The following is a 26,697-nucleotide window of genomic DNA, read 5'->3' as shown; positions in this document are numbered from 1 at the left end:
TTGGGGCTGTCCAAACTGAAAAAATTGTTACGAGCCAACAAAACTGATTAATTTGCACGTGTATTTAGGCAAAAAAGAACTTTATGATACAACGTAAAAATGTAAGAAAACAGCTGATGATTCAGTGAATAACACTTTTCTCCAGAGATAATGTGATTATCAAATATATAATCAGATAATTAATGGTATCTTTATCTACTACAATTGCTAATAACTGTGACATTGTGTGTGCACCTGTGTATAAACATTCGCAAATTTAATTTAAACAGATTTAAACAGATTTAAACAAATTTAAACAGATTTAATTTGCTTCTGGCCTGACTATTCTTGTCGAAGAAAAACTCAGGAATGTTTTCAGGTCTTTTCTGTAATACACATGTCAAATGTAGATTCTTTTTTATAGCTAAAAACGCAGCTATATCGTCATTCAGTGGGGGTGGGCTGGATAATAAAAGTCAGTTAAGACTTCAGAGCAGCGAAGAAGTGAATACTTTCAGTATCATATGGAAACAGCACCCATTCCCCATCAGAAAGCCGGCAAGTGGGGGTTGCTCTGGCTTGCAGGCGCGAGGGGCGTTGCACGCCCAGCTGCCCCAGGCTGCCAGGGCTGCGGCGGCTGTGGCCGAGCCCCAGCGGGTGCCTGTCCCAGCCACCTCCCTGCCCTTCTCCTCGCACTTCATATCTCGGGTCATTCTGCCTCTCACCAGACGCCGGGAGTGAGGTGCCTTTCCTTTGGCAGGGTGACACCATCCCGGGCCCCGCCAGCCTGTGCCAGGGGCTGAGAGGGGCTGGAGAAGGCTTGCCAAGGGAAACCTCTCCTTTGTGGAGCAGAAAGCTCCTTACAAGCTGGCCCAGCAGCGCTGCAGGTTCCACAGCCCAGGGTTTTGCAAGGCTGCGCCTCGGCACAGCGGTTTATGGCAAAGATGAAAGAAGGGAGCTTTGGCCCGCATGTGGGAACCAGGGCTCGCTCTCTTCCTCTTGCCCCCAAAGTGCATCATCACATGGCAGGCAAGGCGCTCGCCCTGATGCTGGGTGTGATATGGGCACCTCGCCATCAAGGGAGGCTCTGGGACCGTGGGGATGGAGGGTGCAGCAACAGCTGCAGGAAATAGCCTCAAACATAGCTGAAACCTGATCTTGATCTCCTGGGTGGAGCTGCTGCTTCTCCCTGGGGAAGGGAAGGGTGTCCATGGGAAGGGCTCCCACCTCAGACCTGACTGTGTCCCAGGCAGCTGGCCCCCAGGGGCTCCCTCCTCACCCTCTTCACCTGCCCTACACCTCCCACACAAGAACTGTGCCCAGCACCGCAGCGAGGTTTGCTGGGCTGCAAATGGATGGCTGGAGGAGTAATGCCCCATGGATCACACCACCATGCCTGCAACTGCCTGCCTTCTGGCTCCAGGGTGGGCTCCTGATGCCTCTCCTTGGAGGGAGCCATGTGGACCCTCCAGCAGTGCCGTCAGGGTATCCTGTGCGCAACAGCCAGAGGTCTTGCACAGGGTGGTCCCAGGCTGCTGGACACGGCTCTGGCCAGGTTCAGGCCACACCTGGCCAGGAGGGCTCATCCCAGCAAAGCCACAGAGAAGTCAAAGCCAGAGACCCTCTGGTGCTTCTCTACAGGTGTGGGGTGCCTCTTCACACAGCTCTGCCCCCAGAAACACAGGAAAGAGGAGGGTGAGTCCAGCCTCCCACCTGGGCCTCGCTTTCTGGGGCCTTGCTCTGACTTTTGCTCTTTTTGGCTGCCAGGGAGGGAAAGGTGCTAGAGGAGCCTCTGGTTCTCTCTCCTCAGCCTTCGTCATGGGATAGTAAAATAATAATACATCTCATATATCTGAAGGGTGGTCACTCAGATAAGGTTTCTCAGGGTGAAAGGATACAACCCAAGGAGAAGGGAAAATAAGACACTCCTATATGTCATATTTAGACCAGCTAAATGCCATTTTCATGGCTTCCAAAAGACTGGCAGGTCTGGGTTCCCTAAATCATGTGGATATGAGAAACAGGTTGGTGGGAGGCATAAGTTAGCAGGGCACTGTTGCCACCATACCTCCAAAATGCACTCATACGTGTGTTGTATCACAGACATACTAGGACAGATTCGCAAAGCATGGCCCAGAAAAAGCAGGTCTAAATCCTGTGAAACTCTCTGAAATCCTGTGTGCTCTGGGTCACGGGGAGGATTCTGCCCTTGCATGACACTGCACAGTCAGAGCCCATGATGGCATCCCTGAAAAGTGCACCTAACTCAGCATTGTAGACTGATCACCGCATACCTGTAAGGGTTAAATGTAACCAGCACCACCCTGCCAGCCTCTTCTTGGAGGTGGGGGGACCAAATAGGAGGGAGCTGGATTCTGTTCTTATTTGCACTTGGAGAGTAATTCTTTGGAAGAAAAAGCTGTCCTCCCAGGGTATAAGTACAATCAGCAGCAGGGCCAAGTGTTCTTAAGAGTAAACCCCATCCCTGGACTTTCACTTGTGTCCAGTCCTTCCCAGTGCCTCCTTTGCTTTTTCCTCTCTAACTGGAGGCAGAGGCGGAGCAGGTGGGCTTGTGAGGGCCTGCCACGGCCTCTGCAGCCCCCCACTCCACCAGCCCCTCAGGCCAGGGACACTTGCTGCTTCCCACCGCAGCAGCTGAGCGGTACCCTTGTCAGGGAGCAGCTGCTTTGCGGCCATGCACCCAGTGCATTCCCCCATCTGACAGTAAGTTAGGTTTTGGTATAAATCAATGACGTGCCACAGCAAGAATGACCTAGCTTTCCCCAGCAAGGAGGGCCTCATCCAGCTCCCATGAATGCAAATCAGACTTCACCAATTTAAATGGCAGTGGACCTGTCCCTTGGAGAGCAAACACAACCAGCCTGGAGCTGGAGTGTGAGTGAGCACTACCCTTTGTTGACACCTGCTTCTAGGTTTACAGTCATATAGTCAAAGAGGCAGCTGGAGTTCACAAAATCTTAATAGTACATCCTATCTTCCAGATGAAGAACATCGTATGGACTTACAAAAATTTTTATGGAAGTGCCATGATTTTTTTCTTTTACCAGATTCCAGGGCAATACAAAGCTACTTGACTAGTTCTATTTTCCCTCTAATCAGCCTCTTGTCTTAGTGTCCTCAGGGACACTAAGCAATTCTTATAAGCATTAGCTATGATTATTTAACAGAAATAACTGTTTCATTAACTTGAAAAAATTGTTATATAAGAGGAAAAATAATCTACTTGTAGTTTCTTACTGTGAAATTTTTCAGCTTGTATAATACTTACTGACATCTTAATTTTAATGTATGTCCTCAGGCAGTTTACAGTATTATAATTAGTGCTCTTGAGTTTGGCAAGGTTTGTTTTTCTGTAGTAGTAGTAGTAGTAGTAGTAGTAGTAGTACTAGTAGAATGCGTATATAACAAAATTTCATATGATTAACAAAGACAGCAAATACTATCTTTAAAAGTTTGGATTAGGATTTTGGCCAGCAATGATGCAGGCAAAGCTTCCAGAGGAGTGAGCAGTTTGGGCTGTGTGAGGACTGCAAGACAGGAGCCATAGGTGATTTTTTTGTAACAGTGAACTTCTGCTGTTATTCTTGACTTTTATCAATTTTCTCCCCATTAAATACTTTTCCCATCATTATACTGCAAATGAGCTACCTACAAAAGGGGCAGTATTTACGTTTACACCCGTTTTTTTCCAGTTAGTCTGATTTGAAATACCCAAATACATGAGGCAAAGTAACAATGATAATGCCTGTGGTCTCCAGAGGGAAACCTCCAATGCTGACAAAACGCCTCCAGCCACTCGTCCGTGTGGGTAATTTGAAGGTCAGCTCTCAAACTTGTCTTTACATGGGGTGAAAGGGAAGAATTAGCTGCAGCAGGAGTTGTGTTTGGCTGCAGTGTGGGGAAGACCGTTACAATTTCTTATGCCAGATTATTATTAATGTCTAGAGTTTACTCACATATTACACGAGTACTTTATATATATTACATAGATATGCAACCTTATATATTAATATATATTAATACATTCTGTTCATTGTATGCATGTCTGTTCATTGTATATAAATACAATGAACAGACATGCATATGTACACAATCCTTGTCAAGATTTCTCAGTATAAACTATGCCTAGTTTATCTTCTCATGGTCTGTTTTATGATTATGTGCGGATAAATCTTATATGAGAGAGAGAGATATATACGAGCTTAAACTTTTTTCATGATAAAGATCAGCTATTAAATTATTTTTAAATAAAGTTTTCCAAGCTTCAAAACATAATTACTGGGGGGGGGGGAGGTGTGAGGGGAGAGAAGCAGACCTAAAACATCTTTTTTTTTCCACCCACGGATCAAGGTCAGTTGCCTCAGCAAAAGAAATTTCATTTTTAAGCCTGTCTGTGCAGGATAGAAATCAATTATCTCTTCTGATACAGGGACCGGCGCTCGGCCCTGACAGGAGCCTTGCTTTATATACAAATATATTTGGAGTTATATTTCCAGACCAAGCTCCAGCTTTTTTAACTAGATGTTCCACACTCGGCTCCAAAAGGGAAGCACAGGCAGAAACCACAGAGCCTCATCAGAAAAGCAAATAATTAGCAGTGCTGGAGAGGGCCAGTGGGCTGCGGCGGAGGGGGGAGCGCCGGGACCGTCCGCGCCCTCCCTTCGGCCTGGCCCCGCCGGCAGCGCTGCCGCCCGCGCCGCACCGCCGGGCACCGCGCCGGGCAGCGGCTCCGCTTCTGGGCGGGCCGGCGCGGAGAGGGGCCCCTGCTTTCGGATTCACCTCCTCGCCTCCCGGTAGGGAGGGGAAGCCGCCACCCCTGCGGCAGGCGGGAGCGATCAGAGCGAGCACGTTTTCCCGTCGCACCGTTAGCGGCAACAGGTCCGAGCAGTGCGGGACCAGAACGCGTTTTCCCTACGGAAGTCATGTAATTTATTGAAAACAAAACAAAAAAGGCAAAGATCCTGCCTGCTTGCAAAGCTGGATCTTTAGGTGTCCTAGTGGATAAAGGCTGCCGTGAGAGAAAGGCTGCGGTTCGCTGCTGATGTGCTGTTGATCCAGGGAACCCCTCCCGCAAGCTCTGGGCAGGGCTCGCCGCCTCCCGAAGGGCGCCCGGGGGTGCCTCAGCTTTCGCCCCCCCCGGGGCCTTCCACGCCTTCCAGTTTGTTCAGCACAATCCCCGTCGGAAAGCCGCCGTGCACCAAGAGATGACTAACCGTCCCTGCCCACACGCCTGCCGCCTCTCGGGCGGGCGGCCCCGCGGGAGGCAGCGCGCCCCGGGCCGGGGCGGTGCGCAGGGGGGCACCGCGGCGCCCGGCGCCCCGAGCCGGAGCAGGCAGCGGCAGGACGGGGTGAAGTGTTACGACTCCTCACTGATGACTCACTTAGCAATAAAAGGCAGGCAATCACGGCGGTGCTTTGCCACCCCCTTGGCCCGGCTCACTCCTCACTCCGGAGTCTCCCGTAGCTCTGCATCACGCTGCTGCCAGGTGTTTATAAGGCAGCAGTGCATTCCAGCGTGCAGCAGAAAGCTTGGCCGGGCTTTAAAAATAGCTTCTCGGTCAATAATTGACTGTTTGGAAACGGTTCTCTATTTCGGACCAGAGAGGATCGACATCTCCGTAGGGCAACAGTGAATGATTCGCAGCAGAAATAAGGCAATAGGCTTTGGAAAGCGATCCTCTGTGGTGTGCGTTTTCTACAGAAAGTATTTCAGCCTGAAGCACCCACGCTGTTTCGCTGACAGTGGATCAAAAAAAAAAAGAAGAAGAAAAAAAAGTATATTTTTGTGTTTTGGGTTTTTTTTCAGTTCTCTAGAGGGGACAGTTTACTTTCTAAAGCATGAGTTGGAGGCACTAACAGCCTCCGCTCAGATGAATCCCTAGGAATTAAAAGCAATATTTCCTCAGCGAAGTGATGAAAGGAGCCCTCTGGCTACGGGATTTGGAAGGTTTCGAGGTACTCTCCCCTTCGTACTGTAGGGGTGATCTGTTTATGACAAGGAGCGGAGGGGGGAAGACATGGGGTGAAAGGGAAAAGAGAGACAGAAAGAAGACAAGAGAAGAGAGAAGAGAAGAGAAGAGAAGAGAAGAGAAGAGAAGAGAAGAGAAGAGAAGAGAAGAGAAGAGAAGAGAAGAGAAGAGAAGAGAAGAGAAGAGAAGAGAAGAGAAGAGAAGGAAAAAAGAAAATAAAAGGAAAGGGATAAAAAAAAGTAGAGCAGAGCCTGTATTGGATACACTTTTCGTGGTGTAAACAGTCTCGTAAAGTTGGGCGTGAGAGGTGTGTGAGGTGAAGCAGCAACTCGCGTTATAAACTTTCCCAGTGCCTGCCGCACTGTCACACGCTGCCTTCTCCGAGGCATTTCCCGGGGCCGCGCCCGGGGCTGTGCCGCTTCGTGCCCGGGACTGTGCCGGTCTGTGCCCGGGGCTGTGCCGCTCCGTGCCCGGGACTGTGCCGGTCTGTGCCCGGGGCTGTGCCGCTCCGTGCCCGGGGCTGCGCCGCTCCGTGCCCGGGACCGCCCCGGTCTGTGCCTGGGACCGTGCCAGCCTGTGCCCGGGGCTCTGTCGCTGCGCCGGGGACAGGCTGCGTGGCGGTGACTCTCGCCCCGCGCCTGGCTGAGCCACCGGTTTCAGTGAGTGATTGCTGAGAGCGGCTCTGGGCTGGGGGCAAACGGGAATGCTCAGCGGGAGAGGAAGGGGGGACAAGGTGTGGATTTCTCTCCTGCTTAAATGCTTCCCTCTTAAGTCTTTTTGATCGGCTTTGGATTTAGACTTCCCAGCAGAAAAGTTTCAGTCCTCCATTTATTTCTTTCTTTCATTTGCTTCTGCGGAGTTCGTCTTTAACATTGCCCCCCAAAAGTTCTCTTTTGCTAGAGTTTGCTTGCTGGGAAGATAAATCAAACCTTCTCCGGGACCCTTTCCGACGCAACGCTAGAAGTGAGCGTGCTATTTGTTGCTCATCGATCAGACCCTCCAAGCTGGAAATGTCTCTGCTTAGGGAAACAGGCTTTGAAATTTGCCCAAGTTCTGTGGCCTCTTTGAAGCTGTAAGAAATTGGAGCTTGCCTTGAAATACCGTCACACAGAACCCTCTACCTTGAAAACAAAGAGGTGGAAGAAGCTTCAGATTATTTAAAATTAGACAGTGGTTTTTTTATGTAAATGTACATACATTTAAATAAGGAAGTATAAAATATTTCAGGTCTTGCTCCTTGTACTAATCAAGGCTGCTGGAGGCTCCCCGAGCCATCATCTTTTATAATTATAATTACACGCGTCAATCAAGACCTTCAGGCAAAGTCAGAACAAGGCAGGCAAACTCAGGAGAGAAATCACATTAAAAAAAAGTTTGGAGAACTTAGTAAGGAATGGAGAAGAGATTAGAAGAAAGGGTAATTAAGGTTGCTCAAGGCAATGGTGAGAGCTAGAACTCCATGTTAAATTAAGTGTAGCCACAAGGGACCAGGTATCATTTATAATATGTACTGCCCTAAACTGTTACTTCGGAGAAATGTGGATGTGTAATAACCACTCCAAAGTATTTTCATCCATAGCGATAGCTCGCGGAGTGGCTTTGCGATGTACAGTTTGAACTCTCTCCAAACCCTTCCCCGGCGGAATGACATTAAGTAGGAGCGAAGCGCCCGGGGACTCGTGCCAGGGCCGTGCCCGAGGGGGAGCGTTGGCCGGGGAGAGCCGGCGCGGCCCGGGCCAGCCGCCGGCGGGGACAGGCGGCCGTCCCGGCCGGGCTGCCCGCGGGGGCCGCAGCCCGCCTGGCCCCAGCTGCGCTCGGGCTGGTTTCGCCTGCCCCGTCCGGACGCGGGGTTTCCTTCCCCAGCTTTCGCCTAAAACGCGGGTGCCTTTCCCGGAGCAGCAATAACGAGAGCGGCGGCACGGAGCGCCCCGGCGGGACGTCGCCAAGCGGCGTGACCCACCCGGCGGCGAGCGGGAGGGAAGGGGCCGGCTCTTTCCCCGACGGAGCCCAGCGAGCTGCAGGACCCAGGTCCGGCGGTGTCCTGCCGACTGTGTACTAAACTTGCCACGCTCTGCTGTAAATGCAGCCGGAGCGGTGCTCTGACAAGGCTGCTCCTGCGGGGAAGGGCTGCAAGGAGGCGAAGCTCTCTGCGAGCCGCCCCCGGGGTCCTCTGGCCACCCGTCGGGCCAGCAGCAGGCTGAAGCGGCCCGGCTGCAGGCTCGCAAGGCCGGAGGGCCGCGGCCCCGCCGCGCTGCGCTGCGGAGACCCCCGGCCCGCCGCCGCGCCGCCCTCCCGGCGGGCGCCCGGGGGAGCGGAGCGGAGCGGAGCCGCCAGTGCTGAGCCGCCCGGGCTCAGCGCAGGGCGATGCTATACGGCGACGCCTGCGAGAGGGGTTGTTTGTAATTAATGTATCTGGGAACAACTTCCCAAGGGCCGAGACGGGGTCTCAGCCCGAGCTGCTTCTGCCTAGAGACGAGGGCATTCCCTCGGGGTGGTTTTCAGCCACCCCTCCTTCGCCATCGAGCTAGCCGCTCCCGCAGCTCGCCATGTTGCTGTGCTAAAACTTATTCGCAGGCGAACTGCTAAACTGCGAAGTTATAACTTGAGAAATAACGTGTTCATATAGATGCAGAGTTCTCCTGCTCGCCCTCCCGCCCGAAGGGGAATGGGGAAAAGGTGAGAACGGAAGGAGCCCGAAAGGTCCGAGCCTCTCTGCGCGTTGGGTCCCTCCCCAAAATGTCAAACCCTGCACTGAGAAGGAAAGAAAGAGACATTTTTCCACTCCAGTGGTGCTGGTGTTGGGTTGGCTCGGGATCTGCGCTGAATTAAGCCAAGGTCTCTTCTTCCAGTTACTGGATACGAAAAGTTTAAACTGCCTAGGAAGGAGCAGAGCCGAGTCCGCTCTCTGCACGTGGAGGGCTTGTCCCACCGCTGGTCACCTTGCGATCGTCACAAGTATTTAACAAGTTACAACAAGGGTCAGTTTTCACAAACTCTGTCCCAACCGATGGGAAGTGCTATACCCTGCGCTGGAGACAGTTCCGCGCCTCGCTTTCCATCGGGAGCAATTTTCACCGCCAAATATTTTCAGCTCTTAACAGACACAACGGAGATTAAAGTGTCAGAGGAGTACGGGCAGCCGAGCGCTCGGGCGGGGGGCTCGGATGCTTTCAAAGGTGCAAATATTGCTCATCGCACATCGCCAAACCTACGCGCTGCAACGGGAGCGGCGCGGAGCCCCCCGGGCCCTCCCGGCGTGGAAGGGGCGGGAAGGGCAGCGGGGGCGGGCAGACCCTCGGCCCGGCCCGGCTCGCCGGGCGGCTCGGCACCCCGCCGGCCCCGGGTCCCCCGCTGCGCCGCGCCGCGGGGCCGCCCGGCTCTCGCCGCTGAGGCACCCGCTTGCGAGAAACGAGTTATTTGGGACAACTTGGAAACGAGTGCCGCTTGCTGCACCGTGAGCCGGGGAAGGGAGGCTCTTGCTCAACCGATGGCTGTGCCGGGGCATTGGCTTTTGTGCAAACGATCCAGCTGGCACCGACAGATTTCGCAAGAGGTTTAGGGGAGGGAGACCCAAAAAGCCAGAATAGGTACAGCGAGCTCGAGCGCGGCTCCCGCTCGCATTTCTCAGGCTCCAGGGCTGCGCGGCGGCAACGTGGCCGCAAGGGCTGGGGTTCTCCAAGCGCAGGGGTGACCGCTGCCTACCCCCGCCCGCCCGGAGGGAAGGCGAGGGCCGGGGGTCCCGCAGCCGCAGCTGGCCGGGCAGGGGGATTGCCCCGCCGGCCTCAAGGGAGCTGGAGCGGGGCTGCCCGCCGGCAAGGCGGCACGCCGCGGGAGGGAGGGCAGGCGCAGCCCGGCTCGGCGGGTCTGGTGGCCCGTCGGGCTCCGCTGGGGCGGGGAGGGGTGGCTGCAGCCCAGGCCCCCACCCCGCAGCCCGCTTTAACAAGCGGGCAGGGGGTGAGCGCGCTGGGCAAGTGTGTGTGCTCCTGGGCGTGTGTGTGGTGCGTGTGTGTGCGCGGGGGGTGTTGCTCATCCCGCCTCTGCCTTATTGGCTGCAAGGGCGGTGTCGGGCCCCCCCCTCGCCGGAGCCCCCCGCGCCCCGCAGCCCCCGGGCTCCGGGAGCGCCTCCCCGCGGGCCCGGGGCTGGAGGTCCCGACTCGGCACCTCCGCACTTGTGGCGGGGGGAAGAGGGGGAGGAGGAGGAGGGAGGAAGGGAGGAGGGGGACGGGGGTGGGAACCCTGTCCAGCAGCACCAGCGGCGGCAGAGCGCTCCTGTGCACTCTGCCGCTCCGCATGGATCGGGGCGCCGGGCTGCCGCCGCGCTGAGCCCCGGGCGGAGCTGCTGCGGGCTCCCGGTCTTCCTCCTCCTCCTCTCCTCTCCGCCCCCGCCGCCTGCAGCCCGACTACCGCTCCTCGGCTCCCCCAGCCGCGGGCACCCGGCGGCGCTTCCCGGCGGCGCTTCCCGGCGGCCGGGGCGGCTCGGTGCTCCCGCTGCAGCAGGGCAAGGGCTGGCGTGGAGCAGAGGGAGGGAAGAGGAGGAGGAGGAGGAAGAGGCAGCGGCCGCCGAGCGTCCCTTGCTCCAGCTAAATCTGTGCTGCCGTGTCCAGGTGCTGGTGTCGCGGACGGACACGGAGCCCCCAGCCCGGCCCGCAGCCGCCTTGTCATGCTGCCCAAAGTGGAGACGGAGGCCCTGGGACTCGCCCGGTCGAATGGGGAACAGGGGCAGATGCCGGAAAACATGCAAGGTAAGAGGAGAAAGGCACGGCGCTCCCCCTCCGCGCACGCTCGGGCCCCCCTCGGCAAATCGCCCCTTCGTCCTGCCAAAAAAGTTTACGGCTGCTGTCTGCGAGCTCCCCCGCCGCTTCCCGCCCCGCGCCCCTGCCTTCGCGAGCCGACTTCCAGCGTGGCTCGGGCGGGCACCGGGGGCCGGGGCACCAGCTCCGAGGCGACGGCAAGGCCCCGGCCAGGAGGTGCAACCGCGGCCGTAGAACCGCCAAGCATCTGGCCGGCGGGAGCCTTTCCCCGGGGTGCAGACGCCCCGCCGGTCACTGCCCGGGGACACCGGCCCCGCTGCAGATCCGCGGGGGCTCGCTCTCGTCCCCGGTCCGCGCAAAACTGGCCCGAAGTTTATGGCAGAGGGAGTTACGCGGGGAAGTCCTGCCGAGCACCCCGTGTGCCACACACCGTCCCGAAACGGGGCCCCGAGGGCTCTGCCCCGCGGGTGCGGCGCCCGCAGGCACAGCGCAGGTGGCAGCGGCGCGAAACTTTGCAGCAGAGAGCCCCGACGCCGCGGCGGATTTGCGCCCTTGCGGGGTGCCCGGGAAGGCAGCGGGATGCCCGAGCTGGGACGGCGCTGGAAATGCCTCTGCGGGGCGGGACGGGGCCGTTCCCGGTGCCCTGCTCCGGGCCGGGGCGCTGCGCGGAGGGAGGCGGTGGAGACCCCGTCCGAGGGCTGCGGCGGGGGGGTCGGCTCCCTGCCTCGGAGCCGGCAGCCCGGTACGCGGGCACTGCCCGCCCCGCCCTGTGCGCCTGTCCCGCGGCAGAAACTCCCGTCCCGGCTGCTCTTTCGAAATGATCCCCTCTTCTCCCGGGAGCCTGCTGGGAAGCAGGGGCGGGGTGGGCCGGGGGCCTCGGAGGTGCTGGGGCGGCCCGCCCGCCCCGCTCCTCGCCCGCGGAGGAGGCTCCGCGCCAGGGCACGGCGCTCGGAAAACCCCTGCTTTCCCACTTGGTTTTTCCTGCGAGGAGGGGGAACTTCGTCCCAGCGCCGGGCCCTGGAGCCGCGGCCGCAGAGGGGAGGGCCGGACCCTCCTCCTCCTCCGCCTGCGGCCGCCCCCTGTCCGCCCCACGCCGCTGGCAGGCGGCGATCCCCGGCCGTGCCGAGGTCGCTCTGGAAACGTTTTCCCGGCCGTGTGCTGGCGGGTCAATGCCCCCCGCGCACCCCGGCAGCTCCCCCGAGCGCCGGGGCGGAGGGGCGCGCTGCTCCCGCGCTTCCAGCCGGGCGCTCGGTCCGGGGGCTTCCGGCGGACTCTGACCGCCCCGCTGCCCCCGAACCGTGGCAGCCGCGGGGTTACCGACAAAGAGGTGACATCCTAAGCGGTGCCGCTGCCATGCCCGGCGCCTCTCGCCGTGCTCAGGAGCCCTCCGCTGCCGCTGCGCTTGCCGAGCAGATCGGAGGTTTAGCAGGAGGGAAGGGGAAGGAAAGCGGCCCCGCGTTGAGCGGCGCGGTTTCTTTTTGGGAATAACCAGAGCGGCTGACTGGGTTTTTTGTGGGGGGAGCCCGGCTCGAGTGACCGCGGTCTGTGCCTTCATTCAGCTTGTGTGACCCCCCTCGTCCCCTCCCGACGGCCGGCTCCTCCCCGCCTTTTCCCCGGGCGGCAGAAACTTCGGCGGCCCCGGCGCGCAGTTTCCCCGCCAGCCCCTGGTACCGGGGGCTCGTCTGGGCAGAGCCCGACCGCATCCCCCGAGGACGGCGGTCCCGGCCCGCTGTCCCTCCGCCGACCCGCGGAGAGCCGCGCCGGCGGGGGCTACAAGCGTCTTCCCCGTCGCCGCGGGAGCGCTGGCCGCGAAGCCCGGGGGCGCTGGGCGTGCAGCGCGCACCCCGTCGGCTGGGGCCGGGCGGGAGAGCCCGCTGGCTCGGAGGGGCGGCGGCCACCCCGAGACAACGGGTCTGGGGGGCGCGGAGGCCGTTGTTTTAAGCTGGTTTCGCACGTAAGTAACTTGCATTGAACGCGGCGCAAAAGTGCTGGGTCTGTAAGATACAAGTTCAGGCTGAGTAAGTATTTGCAGGCTGATGCTGAAAGAAAACTTTAAAGGAAACGAACTGAGTTACTGTAAACAGACAAGTGACAATCTTTTCATTCTGCTTTTTTAAAGCTGGCCCCAGCTCATTTTCAGATTTAAATCAATTCATTTAGTTGGCGATTCCATAAACTAAGGACTAGCTTAAGGGCACTCTGTAAATACACATATTTAGAACACAAAACCGAGGAGCTGATGGTTTTTCTTCCACTTGCTAAGTATCATGCAGATTTGCTGTTGATGAAAAGTTGCATGTCTCAATGCAAGCTGTGCTTTTAAAAATAAAACTTCCCCCCCCCCCCCCAATTTGCAGTGGTGTATGTAAGTGAGCTTTCTCTCTAGATGAGAACAGTTGCAGAAATTTTGAGTTATTAATGTAAATTCTAATTGAATGTGCTATTTCTCTTTTCCCCAGTGTCTCAGTTTAAAATGGTGAATTACTCTTATGATGAAGACCTTGAGGAACTGTGTCCAGTCTGTGGAGATAAAGTGTCTGGGTACCATTATGGACTTCTGACCTGTGAAAGCTGCAAGGTTCTGTACTAATTACTTCATACAAACACAAGTACAGCAAAAAAGTTTCAAATATAAACAGAAAAAAAGATAATTAAAGAAAACAGATGTGTAATAATTCGGCTTATTTCTGTTATGTTTCTTGTTACATTCACATTAAAAAATTAACCACCAAAAAGCTTTAGGATTTAGAAGTCTCTTGGAGACACCTCATCTGCACAAATGGAAACAACTTGGACTGTTTTGCGTTGTAGTTTTATCGTTGCTTCTAAGTATTTTGCTGTTGTGAAGTGATATAGTTCTAGAACAACTTTTATTCCTAACTGTCCTAAATATTGATTTTAGTTGATTTATATACATTCGGAGTATTTCTGTTCCTGGAAGATAAAGTAGGAAAAGGGTCCTCAATACAGATCAGCTTTGCAAAATCTAATGCAGCTTGCTTAAGATTTTTTCTTCCTTCAATATTACAGTGTAAATTTGTGTGACTATAATGACCACGCACTTTTTTCATACAAACTATAACTGTCAGAGCTCACTTGACACAAAGTTAAGTAACTAATGTATGATTTGGTTTAGATCATTCATTAATTTTGAGAATAAAATATTTATAAATGCAACTTACCATATTGGAAGATAAATGTATCTGTATGGTTCTACTATACTAAAGAGTTTAAATACTTATGAATTTATGATGTCAAATTTGTCATATAAATTTTTTTTAAAGTTCTTTATGGTTATTTAAGTAATGCACTGTAAAGGAAACTGCTTTGCCAGAAAAATGCAATTTAAAATATTTAGTTGCATGGAAAAATTAACTTAGCACACTATATTTTCATTACAAAGTAATCAATGAGAAATGAACAACAAGCACTTACTATGCCTCCAGCATGCACCACTGGGATGTACAGTAGCCAGAGGTACTCTGTATTTCTGTTATCTTTGCAACAGTGTCCTTACTTATTTCATGTAAAACTACTTTAAAAGGAAGACTTTAATAATTTTGCAATGATTAAAGAATACAAAAGGAACTGATCAGCCTCAATATTTCTGCTACCACTGTTAGGGGCACAGGAGACTATAGCCGGTTTTACCAGGCTTTGACATAAGTCTTTAAAACATAGCACTAACACAAGAAAACTCCTCTGGAGTCTGGTGTTTTTCTCCTGGGTACATCTCACTGTAATTTAAAATAAACTCTGTAACTTCATAAGTGCTTGAGTGGTGTCTGAAAAATATGTTACAATTATTTCCATAAAATAAAATGCTGAAACATGCTATTCACGCAAAACAGGCTAACTTTTGTATCTATCATACAGGGATTCTTTAAGCGAACAGTCCAGAATAACAAAAGGTACACATGTATAGAAAATCAGAATTGCCAGATTGACAAAACACAGAGAAAACGATGCCCTTACTGTCGATTTCAAAAATGTCTAAGTGTTGGAATGAAATTGGAAGGTAAGAGCTATAGTCATGCTGCTATTGTCAACTGTACTATAGATTAACTTTGAAAATGATAGGATTACATATGTTATTACATGCTATTTTATTAAAAAAATGCTACATATTTATCATGTTTTTGAAATTATAGTAAAAAGTGACTTTGTATGCTCAATTAAATTGTTGCTTTATAAACAAAAATCTAATGAGTAAATGGTAAATCACTAACAACTAGTCAAAACCACAATCTATTTTTTCATATATGTATATAATTTGATATTTCAGTATTTTAGAGTTTGTGAATGAATGCATCTAGATAGAATAGTTTTGCAGCTTTTTAAAAAGACTTGATTTAGATTAAACATAAAATATGTAAGAAGTGTCCAGATTAGAAAAAAAAAAAAATTAGTCATTGCTATGGAGAGTGACCTGATTTTATTTGTATTTTACCTAGGGTTATCTTTTTTATATATATTCTTCTGACAATAAGGCAGAGAACAGAGAAACAGATAAAATTAGGGTTTTTCTCACACCGACTTGCCTTTGAGATTAAGGAACAAAATAACCTCTAAAGTTGTGTCTATATTTTTGTGATGCTACACACGAGATGCTATTACAAATGAGGGAGAATGAGGCATTTTGAAGTATACTTTTGGACTTCTTTTCACTTTCTCATGTACAAACAATGAAAAGTATACAATACCCTTTGACAGAACCAAATGAAAAATTATCGACTCGAATTTGAGAATCATACACAGTTCATTCTAACTTTGATATACAAAATATTAAAATTCAGATTTCATAGCAAATGGCATTTCTGCTTGACCAAGGACAAGCTCCTAAATTCCTTATTCTTACAATTGTACTGAAATGACATTCACCCTAGACTCTTTAACCAGGAAAAATCAGGCCAACGAGGGAAACCATAAACCATTAAGGGAACCGTAAAGGATAAGACCCAATCACCTGAGTCTGGCAAAGGAAAGCTGTTGATATAACTGAAGATAGACAGAAAAATCAGCCTCCTGCAGTTTGATGGATTCAATACTATTCTATTTGCCCACAAGACTGAGCTAGCATTGACACACTGTACTAAACAACCTGAATCACTGCATGTTCTTCCAAATTCAAATAGTACAGTAACAGGACATTTGGAATCCTTTTCTCATTGTTGACATTAAGAATAAGGATCAAATAATACATTTATCTGCTCCTACTTTTAACTTCTCTCAGTTTTGTCTTCTGTGATTACATGCAGTTCACCTTAGTTTCTATAATACAAAAGCATTTGCTGATCCAATTTGGCTCACAGTTTTTATTTGTAGAATACCTGAGAGGATACTATGTATAGAGATTTAAAGTTAATTACATTTATCAGCATGGTGATTTAATTGCTTTAATTTCCTACATTTTGCTCAAAATCAACATTCAACAGCAATATTAGCAGCAGCATTTTTATTACGAATTTAAGCAAAGTGCCTGTAGTTTTAAAGATACTCTAGAAAATGTACTTCAGCTTCCTTATCCACACATCCATACAACTTCTTTTCCTTTGTTTAGAAAATTGGAAGAACACGTGCTTCCATAATTGTAAATACTTGTGACATTTATATGTGTATTTCCCTGAGAGCGATATATATATAGCCTTAAAGTCTAGTTCATAAATTACCATGGACCAAAAAAATCATTAAACGTTAAAGTCCTTATGATAATGTACAGTATTATGCGTATCTAGGATTCATAATAAATTTTTAATGTTCTACTAATCCCTAAGATAAAAAGCTCAAGAACTTAACCTCCAGCAATCTCAGCAGTCTCAACATGTCACCAGGCTGTCAAAGGTTCCTCTTTCAATCTAATTGCCGTTGGGCAAGGTGGGCTTGGTGAGAGCTCCTCGCTAGTCCATTACATATATACCATGGTGACAGACACTGCTGTGACAGAGACCACCAGTATGACTCCTAAGGCAGCTGTTGAGGTGGATTTGTTTTAATTATTTCTAATTCCAGAAATATTACAAGCCAGAACAGTGTCAATAGTTTCTGTTTCACTTCCACCTTTCGTGTGGAAGGCAGCAAGCTGACAGCTTTCTCTGTGCACATTCCAACTGCAGCTAAACATTTCTGTAGAGCTGTTCAGCTAACTAGAAATCTCTTAAAGTTTTACACCAACCTGAACAGGATAATCAAAAGGAAATATTTCCTTTTTGCCAAGAAAAACGTATTCCCCTTTGTGACTACTGAACATTTCACAATTTACGTTTCAGATGTTTTGCTGCGGTGGAAGGCAGTAATGGAATGATTATAATGAGACAGTGTGGTCCGCTGGATACGTCTCAGACAAATTCTGGACATCAGCCCTTGTTTCTTAATGACATAGTAGCTTGACATAAAACCAAATATACATTGAGATCTCCACATGATCCCATAGCAGGTGTGAAATTCCTGTAGCCAACCATTGTGTTTGTCCCTGTGTCCTAATCAATGTAAAGAGAAGTCCTTCTATGTTAGTAATACATGCATGTGATATTTAAATTACCAGAAAAAAGTGACATTTGTTAAGTCAAAATAAATCTTTTTCTTTAGGAATAAAAGTGCTACTTTGAATTTGAAAAAAAAAAAGAAAGGAGTTATACTTTTACATTTCTGCTCTGTCCTAATGTATGTTTCATTAAAGAATGTTGATTCCAAGTTTTAATTATTATTTACTTCCTCGTCTCCCCTGACAGCTGTGCGAGCTGACCGAATGCGTGGCGGTCGAAACAAGTTTGGACCAATGTACAAGAGAGACAGGGCATTGAAGCAGCAGAAGAAAGCCCTTATCCGAGCAAATGGACTTAAACTGGAAGCCATGACTCAGGTGATCCAAGCAATGCCAACTGACCTGACAATATCCTCTGCCATCCAGAACATCCATTCTGCCTCCAAAGGCCTACCTCTGAACCATACTGCCTTGCCTCCTACAGACTATGACAGAAGTCCCTTTGTAACCTCTCCAATTAGTATGACAATGCCGCCCCATGGCAGCTTGCAAGGTTACCAAACCTATGGCCATTTTCCAAGCCGTGCTATCAAGTCCGAGTACCCTGACCCTTACACTAGTTCACCAGAGTCAATAATGGGCTACTCATACATGGATAGTTATCAAACTAGCTCACCAGCAAGTATTCCACATCTGATATTGGAACTCCTGAAATGTGAGCCAGATGAGCCACAGGTCCAAGCTAAGATCATGGCATATCTGCAGCAAGAGCAAGCCAACAGAAGCAAACACGACAAGCTCAACACATTTGGGCTCATGTGTAAAATGGCTGACCAAACCCTCTTCTCCATCGTTGAGTGGGCTAGGAGTAGCATCTTTTTTAGAGAACTTAAGGTAGGTAATCTTACATTATATTATCTTTCAATCAAGAAAAAAATACCATTTGTTACAATGTTGTACTTCAAGCAAGAAAGTACGGTTTATCTCCCCCCCCCCCCCCCCCCCCCAGCATCTCATTCTTAATTTATTTGGCTTTAAGTAGGCAGATTATTATGAGGAGAAACTTGTACTTGTCTTCCACCTGAGCCTGTAATTAGCTGTAGCAAAGAGATTCAAGTTTCAGTTCAGCTCTTCTGTACTTTACTATTTATCACAACTGTTATTAACCTCCATAGGGCCTTGCATAAATTTTACTCCTTCCCTGTCAGTATTGCTCACTGTCTGGCTTGTATTCAGAGTTGTAAGCACGCCTGTTACACCATTCTACATTAATTTATGTAATTATTTTATTACCTCATTTAACATATGGGGGAACACCATTTCTGTGCATCTCTGTACACTCCTTATATAAGTCCACATTGGAATATTCACTTTCTCACTGGGATATTATTTTGTGCATTCTCATGTGTGTAGTTAACCATGAAGGCTGAATCCTGGGCAGGGTATACACAGAACAGAAAGCAAGGAGGAAAAAGATACCTTAAGGACTCCTTTTGGTTCTCTTCACCACTGATACGTGGGGGATTCCTTTAATCTAAGCTGGCCACAATGACCTTTAGGCTCTTAATTTTGTTGGACCACCCAATAAAGCCTCAGGCACAGCTCTCTGGTGGCTAGAAGTTCCCCCATTTACATTTCTTGGACTTTTTGTTAAGGCAATTTTGTGGTCTGTTGTGGTCAGGTCTGAAATTTTAAGCCAGAAATTTGGGATCAGACAATAGAGATAACCTACAGCTTTTAACCACTCTCTTGATACAGACATTAGTTCTGGAATGAATAAAAGATCTTTTGTCTCAGAAAAACCTCAAGATGATGAACTCAAATCACATCTGAATTTCCCTATTATATTGCTAGTTACTGAATCTCTGTGTGCTACACAGAGATGGTTTTGCCACAACTATTTGCTGCTGAAATCTGTAAAGTTTTGCGATCATCCATAATTTCTTGCTGACTACTGTCAAGCTAAGGGAAAATAATACAATATCCAAATACAACAATTACTGTAGAAGTCCACTGAGGATTGAATCTACATGAATCAAGAGCACAGAAGGGAGATACCATTAAAAAGCTGCAGTCAGGATGCTTGCCACAACAGTATTTGTCATAACCATCATGATGCAGGCACATGAAAAAAAGCCTGATTACAAGAAAAACAAGCTGTATATGTTGCATACACAACTCCAGCTTCTCTCCAATTTTTCAAGAGAATGGTTGCAGGAACCATTAAAAACTCAGTCTATATAAAAAGAAAGAAGGGAGGAAGTTTACTCAGAGGCGAAAAAGAAAATGGATTAAAGAGAGGAAAAGACTGTCACATCTTTGTTTGCTAAGTTTTTTACAATTTTACTGTAAGCTATAATCCATGCTACCCATTTTAATTAATTTAAAAATTAAAATTGCAAACATATTACATTTCCAATAAACTATGTCCTAAATATCAGGGACCAGATCTTCCTACCCATACACTGGGGAATACTTTAGTCTGGAATAACCATGTTAAAAATCACCAAGACTTGCAGAACAAGATACTCTTCAGTGTAAGAATTTTTAAGTTATGATCTGCCTTAAAATTCCAGTTATGATTAAAGTGAGAATATGAAAATATATTCAAGCAACATTTACTTTTTATGGTTCCACGGCTTAATCTATAGGCAGATTTTAGAAGCATTCGACATGATATACTGGGAATAGTTTTAGAGATGGTCTTCACCTCCAACCTCAGCCTGGATGATAGTCTTCAACCAACATACGTTTACTAGTATGGACACAAAAGATGCAGAAATTTGTTTCATGAAAATGCTGACCAACTTCTCCTGGCTCTGAATGTATATATACACTACCATGTATATACAGACTTCTGGAAATACATATATTCTAGAAATTCACTACATACAGCCTTTGGCTAGTGAACTGACTTTCACACATTTTTAGAAGGAATGGTTTTGTCTTAGTATTTGTACACTTTACGTCTTAGAAACTTAGAGTTCAGACAGTTTCATACCTTCTGGCATATCCAGATGATTATTTTTTTTTAATTGGACAAGATCAACTAAACTGCACCGCATTCCAGAACAATAACAACACACTTGGAAATCCATCCACATCCAATATTTAGGGACCAGACTACAGATAACACTAAGAACTTTAAGCTTCTCAACTTCAAAAAAGTGAGGTGCTCAAAACATGTTTAACTCAGACTCTACTTTGTTAACAGCACCACGTAACACCATCTTTCTTTGCAGCTGAGAGGAAAGGATTAGAGTTAAATGGTTTCCAAACCTTTCCTGAGCACAACTCTCTTCCATGGTTTCAGCTCCTTCTGATCAAGGTGGCAAAAGCAGCTATTTCAAATTGTTCCACAGAACATGAATACCTGTGGGGGAGGGAAAAAAACCCACCTAAGGATATGACAGAGAGATTTTAAATGCTGAAGGAAGGGAAAAGGCAATTGTAATAAAGGTGCAACTAGATTTTCAGAACAGCTAACTTTGTTCCCTGTCTATACACAGTTGAGAAGTATGTATTTGCTTGAGAAGATATTTTCCTATTATTCCTACTTGTCTGAGCTTAACAACTGAATCCTGAGATGTCTTCAGATAAGACAGGTGCATTAGCAGATCTCTGGGACTAAAATTTTAAATTACTCAAAGAATTAAACAGTAAAAAATTACAAATGTGGTTTGTATGAAATTCATCACGATTTTGTCATGATAAGCAATGCCTTGCACAAGTGGCTGTGAATTACTGAACAGCATGTTTGCAATTCTTTACTGTATCCTTTCACTTCTTTCTATATTTAGTCTTACACATTTGTGTCCAATTCATATAAAAGGGCAAACATTTTCCTTTCTGCTACACCTAGAGATTTGTAGCTAGCAGAGTTCAGGAGGGACTGAAAAGGAGGAGGACATGATAAAAAAAATGCTGTCCCAGTCCATCAGTGGTTTAGGCCACATTTACCCTAGAGAAAATAACAAAAAAATACCAGTGAACTACAGTTTTTAAATTTTCTCTTTTTCTTTCCATTTGGCTGAAAATTTGATTTTTTAAAAGAGATCTCAAGTGATAACAAACATGTTTTAAAACTTTATTTCATGGAGCATTTATCAGCTTATGCTTATCACAGTCTTCTCACTTGTTGCTCTACACATTGTCACCACCTCTTTTGGAATGTCTTATACATGTAAGCATGTAAAAAAGGTAGAAATATTGACTGGGCAGAACTAGCTACAGCATGCACTGCATTTTACAGAATTTGACCTGTGTATGAATTTAAGTACATAATTTAAGGCTAATGCTCATACTTGCTAAGGAGCAGATCCTCCCATCTTCATGTCGGATATCAGAAATTAATGGAAATATTAATGAAGCAAACTAGTTAGGATTAGTAATAATGTCAGAGTAAGATCCAAAGCAGCCAGTGGCAATCCAGTAACTGAATTTAACACCCGCTAAAATCTCAAACATACCTATGTCTTGTGAAGTCAGAATACTTTTTAATTAGTAATTACATCATAAATGCTAGGTTTTGACATCACATATTACTTGCTTATTCATAATGAGAAATGTTTCTGTATAGTTCTTTATACACAGATGAAATAAGAATACGGAGATAACCTCCTAGTAGACTTATGATGATACTAATAGTAATAGTAAAGAAGGCCTTTGTTTGCTATTCTGGAGTTGTTGAAAGCTCAGTAAATATAAAAGTAAGATATATCCCTCTTATCGTCAGCTAAGAAAACTCAGGAATGCCCTGGGGATGCTAGATTTGTAGCCAGCTGTCTTAGTCAGGTGAAAGGTCTTTGTACAAAGGTAAAAAGAAAATATTGCAAGAGTTTCTAGAGTCCAAAGGTTACCTGGCCCCAAGAAAGGATGCAGACAGTTCCACTGGACTGCTCTTTCGTCATCAGTCCGCATCAGGGAAAATTCAACAACTACTTCCAAAGCCAAGTACTCCCGAACCCATAAAAGAAGGCAGTCTCTGCTTGGGGCAGAAAGAAAACAGGACTGTAGAACAGTCCTCAGGATACTTTCTCCTGGCTGAAGACCAGAAAATTAACTAAATGTTGATAGTTATAAAAAAGGCACTAAAGGACTTGTTACTCACAAAAAATATTACCTTGACTTATTTGGCCATTTTAGTGAGGAAGTCATAGGTCAAAGTACTATGTAAGCACAAACCCATTTAGTGAATGATTGCAGGAAGAGTCGGTGTACTTCATGTTAAAGAAGCTCATCCTAGAAGTATTCACTGAGTTTGCAAATTTAGGCCATTCATTGATGTCAGACTGTATCAGTTCTGGGACAGATTTCTTGCTATAAGTATAAATTTGTCCATGCTTACACTAGCTGCAAATGTGGCCTTCAAAGAAACAATGGCTTAACCACATACCTCAAAAGGACCCTGTCTGTAGAACTTCTACTGTACCTGGTAACACAGATGTTTTGGAAGCTAATAAGTGAACAGAGGCCTAGTTTTGTATTACATATTCCTCATAAGCACAACTATATTAGCAGTGTTTCAAATTATTTCTTAAAGCAGTACAAACTTAGTGTGAATAGGATTAACAGAACTCCTGGAGTCTCTTAATTTTTTTCTGTAAAATGTGTTTAGATAGATATAGTAATATAATACTCAATACATCAGCTTTAATTTCAAATTTCAGTCTCTATGTAATTAAGTATTAAGAAACATATAGAAAATAAGGGATTAGAGTACAGAAATCCAATTATTAAACTGAATTAACAGAACAGGAAAAAAATAGGGTGGTGTTTGGTGGGGTTTTTTTGGTTGGTTGTTTTTTTTTTTTTTTAAGAAAAAAAATCAGCAGTGGAATACCTTAAAAGTTCTTCTTCAGGGTGATGAAAGGTTGATATATTATTAGACTTAAGTAATCAAAGGCAATTTGATAACTTAAAGTGCTTTTGGACTTTGTAGTATGCATTTATCAGGACAGGAAATATAACTAATGTAGCTGATGAAATAAAACTTCTGCAATGTTCTTTCAATCAGGGAAGCTGCCAGAAACTGAGGTGCAGGACTTCCCTTAATATCAGTAATCGGATTAGTTAATATGTTGTCATGTGTAGCTGTTGATTTTTAGTCTGGCTTAAGTGTATCTGGATCTGAAAAAATATTTCTCAAATATTTAAAAAATGTCAGGGAAAGAGAAAAGTATTTCTTTTACACAGCCAAATAATTCTTTGTTTTAGAATCATTAATTTAATTTCACAAATAGTAAAATCATTGCTATAGAAAGAAGCCTCAGCAGAGAAACCAGGGCTCAATGAAGCATGGCATTATATCTGCCACCTAGCTGGACCTTGTAGGGGAACACTCTGTTAGAAGTTAACTTCATGATCTTCTTCCGGCTGTCCTCTGAACAAAGGATGTGACTAAATGCTGTATTTCAGCATGTGGGCATGTCATTTTGCAGTCTTTCTAAACAGTTTGCACAGTGCCAAGCCTCTGGCCCTTTTTCTAGGAGTAAGAAGAAAGATGACATTCTCCTATGCCCATTCATGTCAGAGCTGAATACTTTCGTTCCACTCTGCCATATGACATCACCTCTGATTGATAGCAGGAGGCTGAGGTCAGTCACTCTGGATTTAGTTATTTTTCCATCTAATACCCAATGTTCAGCATCATGCTGAGACTAAGAACCATGCTCCATATAGGGGTTTTTTTGAAAGACTGCCACTTCTACACTTGAGTGGATCTGCAGTCACCAGTTCACTGTAGCAAACTTATGCAGGTTCCCATGAATAGCCATGATGCAATAAACTTATTATTAGAGAAAATTTGAGCGAGTAACAATTCCAAAAGCTGTCCAGCCCATCTTAATGCTAGTGACAAGCAGAGATATAACAGGCTGTAGTATCGAGATGGGTAATTATATAGCTACAGCCACTCCTGCTGCACAGCCTGAAGCAGACACTGCAACCTTGGTCGGAGGGAAGAGCCACACTTGCATGTTCACCTGTGAGTTGGAAGCATTTGTTACACAAAACAGAAGTTTAACTTTACAGTTTAATTTTTTCCTTCAAAGTGTAAGTTTCCAATTTAAGTTTGACAATTGTCAGCAGTGACAGTAGAAAGATTACTTGGGTGCATTACCAAACATATATCCCATTGCTGTAGGGCAAGATGAAAAAAATAGTGCTCTTTAGATCTTGCATGCTGTGGCTAGTCCAAAGTGATATCACAGTGAATTATAATAATGACTGCTGTAGTGGGTAAGAAACCGAACAGTGAACGCTCAGCCATGTTAACATAATCTATCATATTTCCAGACCGCTATTTTTAAGTGTTATTTTCTGCTATGAGGATTTGCTCTTTTTGCCAAATGATGGAGAGAGCTTTGCACATTAAAAATTAAACAATTCCAGTCTCCTGGAAAATCATAGCTATGTTTCCTGGTTTTGCTTAAGAAAGTCAGTTTTATTGGTAGAATGATAGATCTTCACTTGCAAACAACTCCATTTTTTGCAAGTTTCTGCCACAAAAAAAGCCATTTTTCCCCCTGCAAATTACGACATTTCTTACAACCAGGCAGTAAATCTCGGAAACTACAGGAAGAGAACTTGTTTAATTCAGATCCAGAGTTTTTGTACGATACCTGTATCATTCAGGTCCAGCACTTGTGTACGATACCTGTGTGATATTTCTGTTGTATAGGATGGTTCCCAGTTACAGTGAAAGTTTGCCTCTATAAATCTATCAAGGCTGTTCAGATTTAAGGATGTTCTTCTGTTAACCTGTAGCCTTTAGGATTACCTACAGTAAGGATGAAATCCTAGCCATACTGGGATTAGTCACTTACAGACTTCCTATCAGCCCTGGAAGCCCTATAATATAAATGGATGCTATTCTATACTTTCATATGTAGAGGTAAGCTGCTCCAGATCAAGGGGTGATCATCTTTGCATATACAGCACTGTGGAGTCAATAGCTCACATAATCCACTCAGCTCTAAGGCTGAAAAATGCTGACAAATGACAAGGAAAGCAGAGGAAAGTGTGATTTATGAAGAAAGATTAAGAGATCTGAATATTCATAGCTTGCTGAAGCAACAAATACAATCATATGGCAGCCATGTAGAAGCACAATGTCTGAACAAAACAAAGACCTTGGAGAGTGAGGAACTGTGTTCTACCTGCAGTAGCACCAATGAGATGCTTTCTGCAACATTCAGTCATCAGACTCACTATTGGAGAGAAGGCCTAAAGCTGAGACCTTTCAAATTGTGCTGCAAATTGTAAGATCACTCAGAACAGGTTGGATGTACTATACAGCTATACAGGCACAGGAACGTACTAGAGGACTTAAGTCTTTTCCATTTCCAATTTTAAAATTATTATAAAATGGAGTTTCAAATAGAGAGAGTAAAATCAAGAGGCAGACTGCACTTAAACATCTATCTGGTATCTCTCTACTTCCAAACTGTGGCCAGTATGCATTAACAAGTAGATTTTCAGGCTTCTAAAATAGAACAAACCATCTATTGCCAGGGAAGCATGTCATTTTATGCTAGCCAAAAACTTAGCTATAGATTTTAATTTTTTTTGTCACGCATTGAAGCTATCATGGTTTGCTCTATTTCATAGCCTCAAGTTACAAGACTACTTATAAAGGGAAGAAAAAAAAAATTTAATGTGCTGGAAATAAAATTCAGTTGCTTATTCCCCCAGCCCCCATAACCCAAAATGCAAAAATAGCAACCTCAAGAAAGGGTGAGTTTTAGTACAAGAGGAAATAATATTTCAAAAATTAGTTTAAACCTGAGTGCAATTCAGGAAATATCCAAATGAATGATAAACATTTGGTTTGAACTCCATTACAGCCACTATTAAGAGAGTGGCAATGTCCAAAATCTGGTACTCTATTAAATGAGTACAGTACCAATCTTTTAGTAAAGTGACATATAAAGTAGCTATTTAACCCTTCCCACTTTTCACACACCTGGCTGGAAAGAGCAATTAAAAGCAAACTGAAATGTAACATCACTATCTTTAGGACAGACTTTAACTGTTTTCTGATTTTTTTTTCCTAATAAGAAACCTCGTAATTATCAAGTTTTATTTCAATTCTGAATAAAAAGCACAGTTTTATTCGGAGTTAATGTTTGCTAAATCACAACACATTGTCTTACCACGTTATAAAATTGATTTGAAACATTTGCTCTCCACATGCCACGGGAACCTACAGGCACTGCAGGCCCCACCACCTCAGCCTGACTGAGGGGCATGGGTCTGCCACCCCCATGCCCAAACCAGGGCAGGCCCCGGGGTGCTGCCAGGGTTGGCCCACCCCACCACCCCCACTCGGGGCCTCACAGCCAGGGACAAGATATGAGCTGAAGGGACGAGGCAAGGGCACAGCCAGGCAGTGAGAGAGCCTTACCTGTGAGGCAACCCAAGGAAGGCCAGGGCTTTGGCTGAAGCTTAAATGGCGCTGTGGGTTGGGGCCAGGTGGGACCACTGGGGCCTGCAG

At 46.8% G+C, this 26,697-nt stretch overlaps 1 protein-coding gene across 1 annotated transcript in view; it reads left to right on the top strand.

Annotated features, from left to right (window-relative positions):
* Positions 1-10,501: 10,501 nt before the first annotated feature.
* NR5A2 (nuclear receptor subfamily 5 group A member 2) overlaps positions 10,502-26,697 on the top strand; it is an 86,457-nt gene continuing 70,261 nt past the window's right edge. Inside the window, exons 1-4 of the mRNA XM_072867387.1 lie at positions 10,502-10,711; positions 13,180-13,298; positions 14,597-14,738; positions 17,449-18,095. Of these exons, the coding sequence (XP_072723488.1) occupies positions 10,630-10,711; positions 13,180-13,298; positions 14,597-14,738; positions 17,449-18,095 (990 nt within the window). The 5' untranslated portion in view covers positions 10,502-10,629. The remainder of the gene's footprint in view (positions 10,712-13,179; positions 13,299-14,596; positions 14,739-17,448; positions 18,096-26,697) is intronic.

The sequence above is a fragment of the Ciconia boyciana genome, chromosome 7 (assembly GCF_034638445.1).
Source record: "Ciconia boyciana chromosome 7, ASM3463844v1, whole genome shotgun sequence".
In the NCBI taxonomy this organism is placed as follows: Eukaryota; Metazoa; Chordata; class Aves; order Ciconiiformes; family Ciconiidae; genus Ciconia; species Ciconia boyciana.
Note: the sequence above shows the minus strand (reverse complement) of the source record. Positions and strands in the feature narration are given on the sequence as shown.